Source organism: Pocillopora verrucosa, chromosome 12, assembly GCF_036669915.1.
Source record: "Pocillopora verrucosa isolate sample1 chromosome 12, ASM3666991v2, whole genome shotgun sequence".
In the NCBI taxonomy this organism is placed as follows: domain Eukaryota; kingdom Metazoa; phylum Cnidaria; class Anthozoa; order Scleractinia; family Pocilloporidae; genus Pocillopora; species Pocillopora verrucosa.
This window is the reverse complement of record NC_089323.1, coordinates 198,822-214,130: the sequence shown is the minus strand read 5'-3', so window position 1 is coordinate 214,130 and position 15,309 is coordinate 198,822. Positions and strand designations below refer to the sequence as shown.

Here is a 15,309-nt window from a genome sequence, read left to right as displayed (position 1 = left end):
CCCTTTGGGGAGGGAGCACAGGCTCATTTCGCGCTTTTCAAATGAAGGTCAGTAAAAAAAAATATAATTAGAGGCAGGAGGGTTGTCACTCTTTTAGGCGTTTCCCTGACAACCACAACCGTCCTTTGTCTCCTATCCGCTTCCCCGCTCATGTCCACTGACTGAGCATTTGGTAAACGCTTCAAACTAAATCACTTCGTTAGATACGTCAGTTACACTTTATTTATGTTCGACCACAACCAAATGCTTTATGTCTTCTTCACTCCACTCCCTACACTGAGAAAAGCAGGAAAAAAAAACTATCTACATTATCTACGAGATACAACTTTCTGCACTATCTTCAGCAGATATATAACTATTTACTGTGTCATCAGTAGAAACAAGAGGGAGGTAGCTTTATCCACAGCAGGCAGTAGCAATAACTGTATTAAAGTAGACAGTGTGGATATCTATATCTCCTGTAAACATTGTAGATAAAGGAACTTTCTTCGGTATCCCGCAAGGTGATGAAATGCACCGACAGCCTGGACCTGGTCAGTTTTTCAACTAAAATTGTGATATACTGGGGATGACATCATACTCAGTGTCTGCAGTGACTATGACCTGCGGCTACAATCCAAATTCAACATGGCTGCTCGACAAGGACTTTACGTAAGAGTACCATTGAAACTTTTTCGTCACAAGTTACCCTTTTATTTGATACACCGTATATTTTCCTGTTTAGGTAATTTCTAGGATATCGCGAGGGATACATACGTCTTGCAGGAGACAGTTCTTGATTCCTATGGTGATCGAACAAACGGTATGTAACTACAGAGCCGGAGCATTTATATTTCTTAAAGTATTTCAACTTTGATACGTGCTCAGAACCTTCTCTTCCTGTTTTCTGATTGCTGAAAGATTTATCTTGATGTTTTTCAGGGAAGAGGTGAAAGAGCCTATGACATATTTTCCCGTCTTCTGAAAGAGCGAATAGTGTGTGTTATGGGTCCTGTAAGTGACGATGTTTAAATTTTAAAATGTAACCAGATATGCAAGTGATTACTCTAAGTTGTGGTAGTTTTTGAAGGAAAAGAGAGTTGAAAACGCAGCTTATTCAAAGTAGAATTCATTGTTCTTAATTAAGTAGCACAAGAATCAGATAGGAGAATGAGAAAAAAAAACTATAAAATTGTGTGTCTAGTTTGACTGAACAAGGACTTATCATTTGAACAATTTTTGACCTGAAGCCTTTTGTGAAGGAATAGATTGTCAACCAGTCAGAATGCAGGATTCACTTTGTTTGCCTCTTAGAGAGACAGCCTTGTAGTAAAATTTGTCATTATTATAAGAAACTAACTAAATGCATAAAATCACATGTGATTAGCTCACATTTTTGTGGGCCAGTCCAATATAACAGTGTGCAATGTGCCAAGAAATAATGATAAAGTTTTTTGCATTCGGACAACAATCCTTTGTGATGCCATATTAAGGAATTTGGACATAACATCCTACAAGAAACTGATGCTGGCTGGTTATCAAGGGGCAGTGGAGATGATGCAGTTGCTGCAGCACTCATCTCTCAATGCTGTCACCCCACTTTAGTTCCTGTATGTAGCATTTCTTGTGTTTGAATGTTTTGTTGGTTTTCCTCTCTTCTCTGAGGGTTTTTTGTTGGGACCCCTGTGTTCTCTAGTTTCTCTGCCTTGCCAACAAACCTGATGTATTTTTAATCACTGATTCAGAACCTTTTTCAAATGGTTTTTTTTTCTGTTGTTGTTTTTTAGATATCAGATGAGTTGTCAAGTCTTGTTGTGGCTCAGCTATTATTTCTACAGTCTGAGAATGATAGAACTCCTGTTCATATGTACATCAACAGTCCAGGTGATTTAATTAAAATTAAAGGCACTTTTAAACATACTGTTGCTAATTACTGTTGTTATGTTGGGAAAAAACTATCCGTGGGAAAATCAGGATAACAAGGAAAGTCATCATATATTGTGTTCAAAGCCATGGTGTTAATACATTTAATTTGATATTTAGGGTTTAGCAAAAAAAGTCACCTTCTAAGTTAAAAAGAAGTTATCCTGACCTCAGCCTTCTAAAGGAATTTAGAGTAAGTGAGAGGTTAGCCTCTCTAACTTTGTCAGCTTCCTCTGAAAGTTTGCAGTCTCACATTTATACTCCTGGGTGGAGAAAGGTGCTGTGAGAATAAACTGTCTTGCGTAGCATTTCAATACAATGACCTGGCCAGTTCTCAAACCTGGACCTTTTAATCCAGAGTCTAGAGCACTAACCACTTACCCACCTGTGTGATATATTGCATTCTGGATGTTTTAAGGCAGGTTTACACGTGACACTTAATTATTTTGTGTTCTTGTCAGGTGGGTCAGTTACAGCAGGATTAGCCATCTATGACACAATGCAGGTATGCTTGTTACAATTTTTAAGCAATTGTATCACATTTGTTTGTTTATTCTGTACAAAATCAATTAGCCATCTATGACACAATGCAGGTATGCTTGTTACAATTTTTAAGCAATTGTATTACATTTGTTTGTTTATTCTGTACAAAATCATAGCCCAGAGTTTTGGTAGAGGTGTAAACTCCTTTTTTTTTTTTAATTTGGGGGGGGGGGGGGGAGAGCAGGTTTTCTGAAAGTTATTGCTTATCAAAGATGTTCATGGAGTTTTATGGCATTACTAGAGTTTCTATACAGAAGAATGAAATGGGCATCTGCAAGGGTGCAGTAATTCTGAAGTATTGAAAGGATTACTGAAGGGAACCTCATCTTAAGTGTTCTTCATCAGTGAAAGTAAGAAAGTCTCATAATGTACCGATATTTCCTTCTCCAGTATATTCAACCTCCTATCTCCACATGGTGTATGGGGCAAGCTTGCAGCATGGGTTCTCTGCTTTTAACTGCAGGAAGCCCAGGTTTGAGACATGCTTTACCACATGCTAGGGTTATGGTGCATCAACCACATGGAGGAGCACGGGTATGTTGTTGTTTTCACTTTTTTGTTGATATACCCTTGAAAGTAGTCACTCAAATGTTTGAGAAACATCAACATCCTTTGAATTCAATTTGACTTAGTTTTTGTGGCCTTAAACAAGGTAGAGGTAATTATTTTGCATGTAACTGAAAGATGTGTGTGAACTTGAGATAAGTACTAAGCAAAGTTAAGGGTGCTCTGACTGCATGACTATGCAAAGATGTCCATTGTAAATTTTTCATTATTTTTTTAGGGCCAAGCCACAGATATAGCCATTCAAGCAGAGGAAATTCTTAAGCTCAAGACACTCCTAAATAAGATCTATGTTAAACACACGGGTCAGCCTCTTGATGAAATAGGTAAGATTTTGAAAACATGTTATAAGCTATTTGCTTCAAATTGCTACATTTGTTGCATTGATCATAACATAGACAAGGAGTGAGAGTGACAAAATCGCGATGGATTTTAGTTTTGCATATGATAAGTCGGGAGGATCACAAGTTTTTGGACCAACCAGAGAACGTAGGGAAGCAAAATAAAACCAATCCTGGTCTATCTCGGACACCCACAATGCCAAACACTGAATTAATCACTTGTTCACGCATTTATTGATGGCTTATTTGTTTCCAATTTTTGTTCATCAGAAAAAGCGCTGGAACGGGACAAGTTTATGTCACCTGAGGAAGCTAAAGAGTTTGGTTTGATTGACAGAGTGTTGTCTCACCCTCCACCAACGGATAATTCTTTGCCGACTGATGATACAGCCGAAAGCTCATGATGCTTATAGAATCTAAAGTTAGGACGTTTAAAATTTCTTTTTACCAACGCTTTAAGACACTCAAGGACCCAGTTACAAATATAACTTTAATGATGCAATAAGTGGGTATTAAACTCGTGTGCAATGTTTCCAATATTGACAAAAAGGCCCCCTGTCATCAACGACATTATCTCTAGTGACTGCTTTGTTTAATGCTGTCAAGTTACAGCAAGATCTCTTTTTTCGCTCAGGTTTGTTTCAAAGCCATAGGTCTTGAGGGATTTATGAACAAAATGTGGACTAATAGCACACTAAACGTTTTTTGAAGAATGATCCAAACTACTTGTCGTACTTGAACACAAGCTTAGTTTGACCGCTTTCTACACCAGGGATCTTTTCGTAGGTCAGCTTACGCCGTTTTGAGGACAGGTACGAAGGGAAGACAGACCATTTATCAGGATCTAATAGATTCAATAAACACAAGTTATTCTTCACATCATTTTGAACTAGATCTTCTAATGCCCCTGGTAATACCACATATAGATTCCCTTGTTCCTCGAGTGATTCCCCTTCCATTAAGATTAGAAAAGCGCTGGTGGAGTGAATAGGGGAAAGATCGCGCCCCCGTTACTGCTTATCACGTATAAGCTCTCGTCACGTTTTTTGGTACTCTATTAGCTTGCGTCCCAATGCTACCCTCGTGTTGTGAAGTTGTATAAAAGATAGTAACTCACCGTCTAGGGACGGCCGTTTTGCTGTTACCGCGTGTTCCCCTCCTCGTAGCTGTCATGAAAATGAAATGTTTATCTGTTGGTTACTTTTCTTTGCAAACATGCCATTTCGCTCTCTTTGTCACGATCAGAGGTAAATACGTTTACACAGGGCTTACCCGACAAGTAAACTTTTGAATAAGAAGTGCTCTGTGGGGTTACGAGATTTTAGTGACAAATTATACAGACTCCCTCCTATCTCCTAGCTATTGTAGTATATAACATTTTCAACGGTTTTGTGTCCTTTCTGCTGTAAATGCACGATAACAGAGAACTTGCTGGTATATTTATTCACTCAGGGAAAAAAAACGGCTTTGTTTTTTAAGCAACTCAGTGGAGAGCGACCTTTAAAACAAGCTCTGTGTATATCACCATAGAGGTGACAGGAAATACTTACCTGTTGTGCACCTTTTGACGCAGAGTTAGTAGATCTTTCAATACCAAGACTAACTCGTTTGTGTTTACTAGCGACAGTATTTTCTCTTAGCGCTTGACTTGATGTACTCGGTACAGACACTTGAGGATAATCAGATGAGCCATAAACTCTCCTTTGTGGTTGAGCTATTCCCACTTTAGTTGGAACAGCACGGGTAGCCTCGTTTCCAAGATCTAATACTCGCACAGCTTGCCTGCGAACATTCAATTGAATACGTTTCAATCTCGTCTCCAGGTCTTTGCGGCAAAGAAATTTTGGCGGTCATACGAGGGTACAAGCCTAGACCAGTACTTACAGTAATCTCTTTACTTCTTCTTTTTTAGGAATGTTTTGAAACAGAAGGCGCGTCATAATATAATCGTTATTGCTCCGAAGATGTTTAGCCTATGACTATGTTGACACAGTCTGAAGTAAAACTTAGGCCAGAAACACTCAGAAAACAAGATAAACGTTCTGTTTACCATAGCTGCTCTTACCTCACGCGTTTGCTTGAATGATCTTTATCCAGTACACGTGCTTGCGGTATCTGATGAGTACGGTAATCTCTGGGGTTCTGGTACCTTCGACCGCAGACGTTTCTGTCCCAAGACGAGTCAAAGTGATCATTCTGTTCTCTCGAAGAGTGTGTCGTAGATCCTCTTGCTATTGGAAAGTTTAAAGACATCGCTGAGCGACCAGTCACGTCGATGTCTTCGTCATGTGTCAAGTAGTGTTCATTGTCATCCCTTAAATGGCTTATTTCTTCGGGTCTTGATCGACAGGAACCGGGAAATTCAGAAAAATAATGACTCTTAACTGGATAATTGGACGTTACTTGGTGATCATACCTGATGTACGGTACCTTAAGATAAAGGAGAGATAACAGGTGAGATGGCACACAACATGTAACAAAGGGTGAAAGGGCCGGGGAAATTGAGTGGTTAAGTTCAAGGACACCCATTGATTGGAAGGCAGGCCATCACCTTTACTTGCCTTCCTCCTCCCTCCATCATTAATAGAACTCTCCTTTCATCCTCTGTCCTAGCTCTACATCCCTCTATTCGTCATGTCTCTCATTCTTTGCTTCTTGTCGCAAAACAAGTAAGCTGGTTGAAAACTAAGCACGGAATAATACACATAAGGAATATTTGTCTCCCTTTTGGCATGATGGTTACCTTTTTCTCTGTGATGCATCGCCTCAAATCTGATTCGACGTTGTCCTTCCATGACTTTGAAGATGTATTTCTCGCTATCAAGGGTCTCCATTCGCCATCATGTGTATCAGGAATATCTGGAAATGGAGGGCAGTGATGTTCAGCCTCGTCTCTTTGAGAAACGTCGAGAAAAGAATTCAAGCGATCTCCAAAGGCGCTAGCAGACCAGTCATCAGTTACTGGTTTATCTTGAGAGTAAGTATGATAAACCCTATCAGTCACAGGGTCTCTCGTGGTTTCTCGCGTTTGTTGAATGTTTACCCAAAGTGACGGTGGATCATTAAGCCTGTAGTCAGTGGATTCCACCAAGGCATTTCTTGTAGCAACCATGCTATCAGGGGAAGAATTGGCCTCTGAGGCAGCCAAGGGCATTTGATGTGGCGACGGTTCTACAGCAAAGCAGCTTTGTGAGGAAGTTTGAAGTGACGGCTGCGCTATTGAAAAGACTGGCAACTCAGAACACCAGTTCACAGACTTGTAAAATTCCTAGAAGAAAGCCAAGTAGATACTTTTAAGTGGTACATAACATTGCCATTGGAGTAGCTATAAACAGTGCAAAGGTTACATTACTAAGCAGCCGACCCTATAATATACGTTTTTTTATCACATCACATTAGTTGAAGTCTTTGAAAACAAACACGATAAAGGATGTCACCAAAAGGACCTGAGAAAATTTCACAGGGGGAGGTCCAAACTGATAAACGAATAATTTGATACACAAGGATGAATGAGTTTACGCGTTCTTCTCTAGCTCGCTTCAGCATTATCTTCCTGATTTGAGGATCAAAATCTCAGGCGTGGTAATGAAGATCAGTCAAGTTTCTCAAGCTCTTAGTGACATCATCGCATAAGTTATGACACGATGATATTGAATCAATCAAATTTCCTCATTCAATACTATTAGTGCAGTAGTATGTACAACTTTACTAACACTCATATACAAACTTAATTCCGCATACTGAGAGAGTTTTCGGCGGAATCCAAGGACAGGTTTCTTTCAATTCCTCAGGTGACATTTTCAACAGCTCAGCTAGTGGGGCAGCGGTTAGCATCACTTGTGCGCTGAGTAAATAATAAATGAGTTATAAAGGAAACCTTTAACGCTAATCAGTGTACTGTGCACCTTGTCGGGTGTTGTGGTTAAAGTGAACTGACAGACATAAAATTCAAAGTGTTAAGTGTTGTGACGGTAATGTTTCTTTTTTAATATCTATAAAAAAATCTTTTGTTGAATTGATTTTTATGTAGATCATTACCGTTAGACAAGTTATCTCACTTTGATTACCTGAATGAATTCATACACGGAAGTGACACCAGGAACTCCTCATGCTTCAAACAAAACAACACCTTATTAGTCTTGAGGACATAAACAGGTCTCTCTATGTCACAAAAAATATTTTGCGATGTTTTCTAGACACGAAGTGAATGAAGCCAATTTATCTCACCGCACTTGCTTCGTTTGTTAACCATTTCCTTTTTGGCCATTCCATCTTGTTCCACACTGGAGACTGTGCCCTAGCTTTGTCACCTATCTGTCTGATGAGACGAGCAGTTTCTTTCATAGTAAAGGAGTACAGGATCTCCACTTCAAACTCATTCTTTTGAAAATGTGCACAGCTGGCAAACAGAAGGGATAGGTGGCGAAGAATTTCTCCTGTAAAGGCATGGCTGAATAAAAACAAGAGTTTGTAATAAGTTAGCACTGACTAACCCTGACCTTATCCCAAAATCTACCGGATACATCTTGCGGGGTCATCACCAAAATATTATTTTTGTTTTGGATACGTACTCTGGCTGTTTGTTAGAATACATGATAATATGACACTTGTGGCATTTGAGGGACAGTGACAGCACCACATCTCTCAATCCTTTATATTCGTTCTCATCTGTTAGAGAAGACAAATGCTGGAGATGAATGCAGGTTCTCTCGTCAATCATCACGTCTGGCTGTAGAAGCACTTTGTTCAGAGAATCTTCAGACTTTGTCTTACTTCTTCGTCTTTCATAGATCATGACATTGTGGCAAGTTTCGAGGAGATGCAGGAGATCTTTATTATGTGTAAATTTTTCACTGCCGATGAAAATGTACTGATCTTGGTCGCTTAACAAGCTGGCGTCACTAATGTCTGAGAGAGAAATGATAGAGAACCACGTGAGGTCCTTTACACTGGTTATGAGACTGGCATTCATCACATAATAAATGTCGTTATCCTTTGATGCATACACATAGTTTACAGCTTGAGTTAGATATGAGACTTTGCATAAATAAGGAAAGTTAATTAATAAAGGAAAAGCGGAGAAGAGAATGTCTTAAGGAGATGGTAGCAGAATTGACAACTTTCACCGCAAGGAGCTTCTCAGCAAACTAATTGTTAGGGCGTTGGGGTCTTGGTGGAGAAGTCCAAACCCGAGTTCCAGCCAACATGTTGTATCCTTCGGTAAGACACTTCACACTCACACGGACACTCAATACCCACGGGGGGACACAAGGGATCAGCCAGCTCACAAGAAAAGTTAATACATAGCTGGGAGTTACTTTTGACGATAGCAATAATCCTGGCTGCTTCATGCTACAGAAACCAGGATCAACTCCAAAGCAGCCTTGAGGATCCGATATTAACCAACAAAACTTGTCATGAAACTCTTCCTCGATAGCTTACATGTATATACGTACATTGCTAGTAAGCCTATAAATTCCTCTTTTTCAAGGTTGATATCGAACATGCCTCAGTGGAAAATATGATGATATTGTATATTTGCATCATTTGTATGCTGCGTATTTTGTATCAATATTTCCTGCAAAACTACATTAAAATAAGAGAAACAAAATGAAAATCAATTGGTCTGGACCTAACTTTGATTGTATCACAACATCAACAACTCCTTTAAAAGTGAAATTCAGGTTCTAACCTTCGGCCTCACTTAAATGATTTCCCATTGAAACTTTTGAAATCGTTTTCAAGATTACATGAGATTTAAGTCTTGTGCTGCGAGAAAGTTCCTCCCTTGTTACTGTTCCACTCGGGTTGTAGTCCAGCACAAAGTCAAAACTTGCCCACGGAAAATCCTCGCTTGCTGCTAAGCCATTCACAACATAGATTACCAGTTGTCCATTTTCTTCCTGCAAAGCATTGATTTCTGTGTCCTTGTTAAATAACCTGGTCTGAACTCCGTGTAAACCTGACAATGTCTCTGTAATTTCTTTGGTTAACTTTTCGTGGAAAGTGTAAACGATGATAGCAGCGTTTGCGCTGCAGGCTTCTTGATCTTTACTCCACTTTGCTACGATGGTTAGCAGCTTTGAAAGCTTTGGGTGAATTATTTTCTGCTGTTCAAACGCGAAACGTGTTTCGAAGAGGTATCTCCGCGTTGATTCCAGAGCTCCCCCTATTAAACTGCTGTACTTTTCATTTATTGAGCTGAAGAAGGCTGGAATAAAGAAAGGAAAATATATCACTGTTTTGATAAACATTAACCCCTCAAATCCCTGCTTGTAGTTCAATTAGTTTAACAGGCAGAACTGTCAAATAGCCTCATTCAAATCTGAGTTTGAATTAGAATTTTTAGTCTAAATCACAAGAAACTAGTTGTACAAGCTGTGAAAATGTCGCAGAAATTGTCAATCTCACCTACTGCAGCTTCCAAACCACTATGCATAAGAACATCAACAGAAGAGACAAGCGCATGCAGGCATATAGACATGCCATAAATATCACTTTTGTGCTCTCCTTCATTAAGGGACATTTGAGTTTGCTTCAAAACGAATCTTGTATACTCTGGATTTAAGTTCGAAAGCGTCTTAGTTTGTGGCACAACCCCAGCTCTCTGAAGCTTAGATAAAAGAGGCTTTACATGCCCGATCAACTCGTCTAAAATTTCTTGGAAATCGTCTGACAGTTCAACAGGTATGTCACGCTGCCGTACGGGATAGTTACTATGTAGCTGGCTGTGACACTCATAGCCCGTTGGATCTTGCGTTTCACTAGAGTTGAATCCTGTCTGCTCTGTTGTGAACACCGAAGGACGCACTTTCGCCGCTTTTACGACTTTTTCTGAAAGAGAGAAAACGAAAATGGTACTGGATTTCCACTAAAAAGAGTCTTCTCTTAGCAAGGGTCCCGATCAAATGATAATTTAGATAGATATTCAAGAGACTGAAGAAAAGAGCAGTAATTTGAACGAGTTCATGAAGGCGGGCGTGAAAAGAAGTAGAAAAACAACTTTGTGAAATTTTATCGGACTCAAATGTTTTGTATCCAAATAAGGAGTTTCAAGTTCTTTTGTGTACTTTTGAAAATTATAACAATTTGGTGATGTGTTACATGTCCAATGACACTCCTCGGCATAGATATCGCACACTATTAAAAAACATGATGTACTTCTCTTTTAACTTTGATTCCCTAACTTAATGTTTTCTTTCTTTTTTTTAAGGATGTTGAATGCAATTTCCCAAAGTTAAGCAACTGTTTTGATTTTGTCATCAAAGGTAAAAACAGTTAATAAGCCCAAAAGGATAGATTAAAGAGCGAGGTAGTCCATTCTTACTTGTTGGTGCACATTGGCCAGAACTGGGTGACTTTGAGGAATTCTTATGACCTTCCCTGAGTAAAAAGAAATCATCAATGCCACCAGAAAATTGTCTTAATGCCGGAATTATTGTGCGTTTCGTGAAATATGGTTCCCGTTCGTCTGTCTCTCCCGAGGTATCTCTAACTTCTGTCACAAACTTGCTGGTGTTTGACGAGCGTGAATTGAATCTCGTTGTGGTATCTGATGAAGTCGAAAGTGTAGACAAAGTGTCATGGATATCGCGTTTTGAAGCCAATGTCTGCATTTTTCCTCCATCCTCACCTTAACACACACAAAAAAAGAAAAAAGATGTATAGATCTAAGTTTTGACGTTCCCATAGGTGTAATGACGCTTGTTGACTTCTCTTAAATACTGTTTGAGAATCAGCTTTGACATCAGATTTAAATGACATTTCGATCAAAGTATAGCTGTATTGTTCAATGTTATTGTTGTGTAAGTACTTACCCGATTGTTGTTCCTTCGGCTTTCCCCCTGAAAACGGCTGTAAGTCTCGCGACAAGCTTCCATCTTGTGCCTCATCTGGACAAAGGAAAAAAGGCAAATAAATGATGAAGAAAAGAAGTAACAAGCAGAAAACTTTGCCTATTGTTTCCCCGCAGTTCAATCATGACTTTGCAAAGATTTTATCTCACCGTAAATGTTATTTTTACTAAAGGTTTCCCTTGCAGTTCCCTTTCGGTGAGGAGATATTTCACTTTGTGATTGCTTTTCATCACTCCACGACGAAACAGACTGTAGATATATTTGGCAATTCTCCATTTGTCTTATCGACACAGCGAGCGGGTTCCACGGTATGCCTAACTCCACCTTTCCATCCAACAATTCTTGTGAAAGGGTCAACTTCTTCATTGCCTCCTGTATCAAAGTCGTCGAATGATCCTTTCTCCTCCTGGATGAAGTAGTTGGTACTTAAAGAAACACGAAGTGTTTTAGTGTTTTACGTTTTGTTAAAACTCATTTCCATTTAATGAACAGAGAATAATGCTTAATATCCTCTATTACAAAGTTCATTTTTGGTATTGACTTGAAAACAGCACTTGTTTTGGTTCTATGAGTGCGACCAGCAAGGACAAATTAAGGTTTTTTTTGGGTGCAAAGTTATTCAGAAAAAAAAGAAAAGAAACGGAAGTTTATTAATACAAGGTTTATTTTGGCTTATTAAAATATTGTGTTGATCCTTAGAGCAACCGTAAGGTAATCCATATAAAGGCTACACACATAAAGAAAATCGCGATCTTAAATGGATCACTTCACGTTACAGGTCGGCTACAAAATGTTTTCCTAAACCATGATGCGTAAACTAACACGAACTAAACCACTCTTGCAGAATTATTCAGTTGACAAACCCGATAGATTTTCTGAGCATACGTACCAGGAAGCACCATTGCTATGTGTTCACTGAGGAGAAACTTTTCATTTTCCCATATGTTTTGTACACACTGCTTGACCTTGTTGGGTGACAGCGGTGGGCTGAAGAAATTGACATCAAAGATTCAGGAAAATTATTCAAACAGTTAATTAAGTAATATGTTAATTACAAACTGACTAGTTTTGAGAATTTTGTGAGTAGTTCTCCTGCTGTCTGAGATTCTATTGCGAAACCGACGTCTCAGATTATTTTTCTCGCCATCGCTCCCCACCGATACAGATGATTTCTTTTCCGGTTAAGACGAGATGATAAGATTCTGGCATTCCGTTAAGAAAATGCATATTGACGCTAGGAACGATCTAAGGGAAGATATGAAGTTATTAATGCGAGAATTCGCTACAGATTCAAAGAAAAATCTTATCTCTTGGAGCGTACCTAGTTATCTCAGTAGATAATTTAAAAGGTTGCAAACTACTAATGAACTTCTTGCTGCTGTGATTCTCCGCCACAGTTGGAAGATGAGATGGAGATTCCAGTAACTGCTGATCCTCCAAGACATCGCAAGCGTTGGTTTGATCTCCTAAATATTGAAAGTTTCTAATATCATTGCTCAAAGAAGATATAATACTAGATAAACCCATGATGGAATAATTGTTTTCACCCTAGCTCTATAAGCTTTGGAATTGATACGAAAAGGAGTACTGACATATTGTATCTTTTTATTTCTCTTGCTGGTTGATTCAGTGACTCCGACGCATACTGCCGGTATTTTGCCGCAACACTTCACTCAAAAATGATTCGAGGGAGAATGATTTATTGGAGAAAATGTGCTTCACTAACGGATGCATTGCACAAGCAAAACAAGTCAACGTATTCATCTGTATATTAGTAAACTCTCCTACTTACTGACTGGAAATTACCTTCATTTAATTTCACAAAATCATTTGTCTTTAATTCACTGCTCTCCTCAGAACCTGTGAGAGTTTCAACACCTGTGTGAGTGGGTTGCTGTAACAGCAGCTCAGGTTTCTCCCCTAAAATGCAAGTATCGTGAACAAACGTTAGAGGCTTGCTTGCATGCTACACACAGGTTCTCCCCGTGGACAAACCAGTGCATACAATAGAGCTGTAACCGTCTAATCACGAGCCGAAGGTCATTTTTAACGGTACAAGAGGAACTGAGTGGCGAACAAGTGGGAACCCGGCCAGAAGTATGATTCAATTTCCCAAATTTTTTAACAATAAAGCAATGGAAAAAAGGACGAAACTTACCTACAAGCTCGTTCTTTTCATGTAGATCAAGCAATCTGAGTGTCTCTTTCACATAGAATGCATCTTTTGATGTGATTTCTGGACTGAAAACGTCTTCGATTTCATCCTCATTCTATGTGAAAAGACATTCAGGCGGTATGTTAACAGCGCAACAACACCACAGCTACTGAACCATCTTGACAGAACCTCTCACCTCATTCCCTGAGTTAAACATTTGCTTAGGATTTCTCTGTAATGTTTAGTGTCTTTTGTCTGCTCCACTTTTACAAGCTTTCCATACCTCATTCACATTGTCACCGCAATGTATCTTTAAAAACATTTCCTTGTCCTCCTGTCCTTGTCCTTCGGCATTTTTTCCCCTGAAAGACGCCTGAATTTCCGATCTGTGAGTTTACAGGAAAAAAAGGGATATTTGGGTAGTTAAAATTCATAAAAATAGTGTGTGATGATTTCTCAGTCAAACTAGAAATTGCACCAACAGCGTCTAGTGACCTCATGCAGACGTTACCAAATGAAATAGGAGACTTTCGGGGGCTAGCTAAACGCGCGTCATACATATCGTGTAAAACATTATTAGCTAAAAGACGTTGCTGTTGGAAAATCAAACTACTAACCTCAAAAGGCTCTTCTCTTCTAAGGGATTACCATGGCTGTCCAACAAAAGAGGGTCTTGAACAAGTTTGGTTTTCAACCTTGAAGCTAGGACGTTTATGTCAGGAATCTTCTGGCGAATGGAATAAAGGTTGTCTGTGAATTCCACTTCTTCTAGTTTCATAGAGTCAGCTATGAGATAATGATAGATATTGGTATGGGACAAAGGAAATTTTGTAACTTGACTTATTACGCGGAGATCACCAGTTTACTACCCATTTGCCACTTTATCTTGTTCTTTATTGATCGGTACTTTCACTAGAATTCTCGTACACTTTTGCCCTTATGTTCAGTTTTAAGGCTTTAATGTTGTCGCTCGCAACGATCAAACAATTCAAATTTACCGTCAGACTTTTCATCGATTGGTGTAAACTGTTCTTTGTCTGGTGCTAATGAGCTGATGACCTGATCCACGATTTCCTCTTCAAGATCAGACCACATATCAAAGGATACCAAAGGGGAGTCTGGGTTGGAGCTTGGGACAATGTCTTTCCCAGTCTTCTCTGAGCTGTAGGCCACAGGCCGCTGGATGTTGCCTGAGATTTCTGTGATCTGTGCCAGGTAGTCAATAGGTTGTCTACTTGACAACTTGAAGGGAATCATTTCTGTGTATGAATAGCTTATAATTAATGGAAAATTAGGCAAAATTTTAAATAGATTGAAACAAACCCAAGAAGCGCTTAAAATAGCTTCATAAGAATTATTAAACATCTCTTCTTTACCCTTCAGTCGAGGAATAAGTCGTGTCCTATCACTAGCTGTTCCATTATGGGTGTAGGTATCTACATACTCCAAATTGCTCGGTATTGTGAGAAGCATCTGGGAAAGCATGTTTTTGCGCTGTCGTAATGCCTGCAAAAGAGAACAACAGAACCATACAATAGAAATTTATATTTAAATATCTGCAGGTTTACCGACAGATTCAGATAAGGGTGGTTGTTTGTATGAAGATTAGAACAAATGCTGTATTTACATCCGCGAGGAAGTCGATTCCCAGGTAGCGTGGCATTTTTAGTTGTATCTTGAGGCGATCTCCTTCTATTTCATCATTTTTTGCGTGTTATAAGATATCATTTTCAGCTCTACGTGGTAATTTAAACTCATATTTTGTTTATGTTCAGATTTTTTTTTCTTCACGCGGGCGGACGCTCGTAACGCGCGCTTTTGGATAGATTAACGTGATTGGGCAGAGTTCACAGATATCAACCAATCAGATTTGACAATGTTTATTAGTGTCACCTTCCACCTTCCCTCTCCACCCTCACACAAAATCGTCAAGCCTTGTAGCCAGGCC

At 39.2% G+C, this 15,309-nt stretch overlaps 2 protein-coding genes across 2 annotated transcripts; one reads left to right on the top strand and one right to left on the bottom strand.

Annotated features, from left to right (window-relative positions):
- The first annotated feature begins 579 nt into the window (after positions 1–579).
- Positions 580–4,227, top strand: LOC131778041 (ATP-dependent Clp protease proteolytic subunit-like). The gene is made up of 8 exons (XM_059094428.2): positions 580–651; positions 725–802; positions 922–993; positions 1,767–1,863; positions 2,364–2,407; positions 2,836–2,979; positions 3,230–3,335; positions 3,621–4,227. Exons 1-8 carry the CDS (start codon positions 628–630, stop codon positions 3,752–3,754), a joined length of 699 nt encoding a protein of 232 aa, XP_058950411.1. The 5' UTR covers positions 580–627; the 3' UTR covers positions 3,755–4,227.
- On the bottom strand, positions 4,073–15,024 carry LOC131778001 (protein shortage in chiasmata 1 ortholog-like). Its single transcript, XM_066159382.1, has 23 exons — positions 14,989–15,024; positions 14,738–14,867; positions 14,360–14,620; positions 13,979–14,147; positions 13,645–13,747; positions 13,365–13,476; positions 13,013–13,126; positions 12,528–12,672; positions 12,096–12,193; positions 11,356–11,631; positions 11,168–11,242; positions 10,678–10,983; positions 9,762–10,184; positions 9,043–9,561; positions 7,922–8,258; positions 7,578–7,800; positions 7,418–7,461; positions 7,092–7,194; positions 6,094–6,618; positions 5,416–5,780; positions 4,901–5,132; positions 4,468–4,516; positions 4,073–4,194 (listed from the first exon to the last, which is right to left on the bottom strand). The coding sequence occupies exons 1-23, from the start codon at positions 15,022–15,024 to the stop codon at positions 4,073–4,075; spliced, it is 4,767 nt and encodes a 1,588-aa protein (XP_066015479.1).
- Between the last annotated feature and the right edge of the window lie 285 nt (positions 15,025–15,309).

Coding starts and splice junctions, on each gene's coding strand:
- LOC131778041 (XM_059094428.2), top strand. CDS start 628: ATGGCTGCTCGACAAGGACTTTAC. Junction 994..1,766: donor TAGTGTGTGTTATGGGTCCT/GTAAGTGACGAT, acceptor GTTGTTTTTTAG/ATATCAGATGAGTTGTCAAG. Junction 1,864..2,363: donor TATGTACATCAACAGTCCAG/GTGATTTAATTA, acceptor TGTTCTTGTCAG/GTGGGTCAGTTACAGCAGGA.
- LOC131778001 (XM_066159382.1), bottom strand. CDS start 15,024: ATGCCACGCTACCTGGGAATCGACTTCCTCGCGGAT. Junction 7,462..7,577: donor TAACAAACGAAGCAAGTGCG/GTGAGATAAATT, acceptor TTTTGTTTGAAG/CATGAGGAGTTCCTGGTGTC. Junction 6,619..7,091: donor TTCCGCCGAAAACTCTCTCA/GTATGCGGAATT, acceptor GCTTTCTTCTAG/GAATTTTACAAGTCTGTGAA.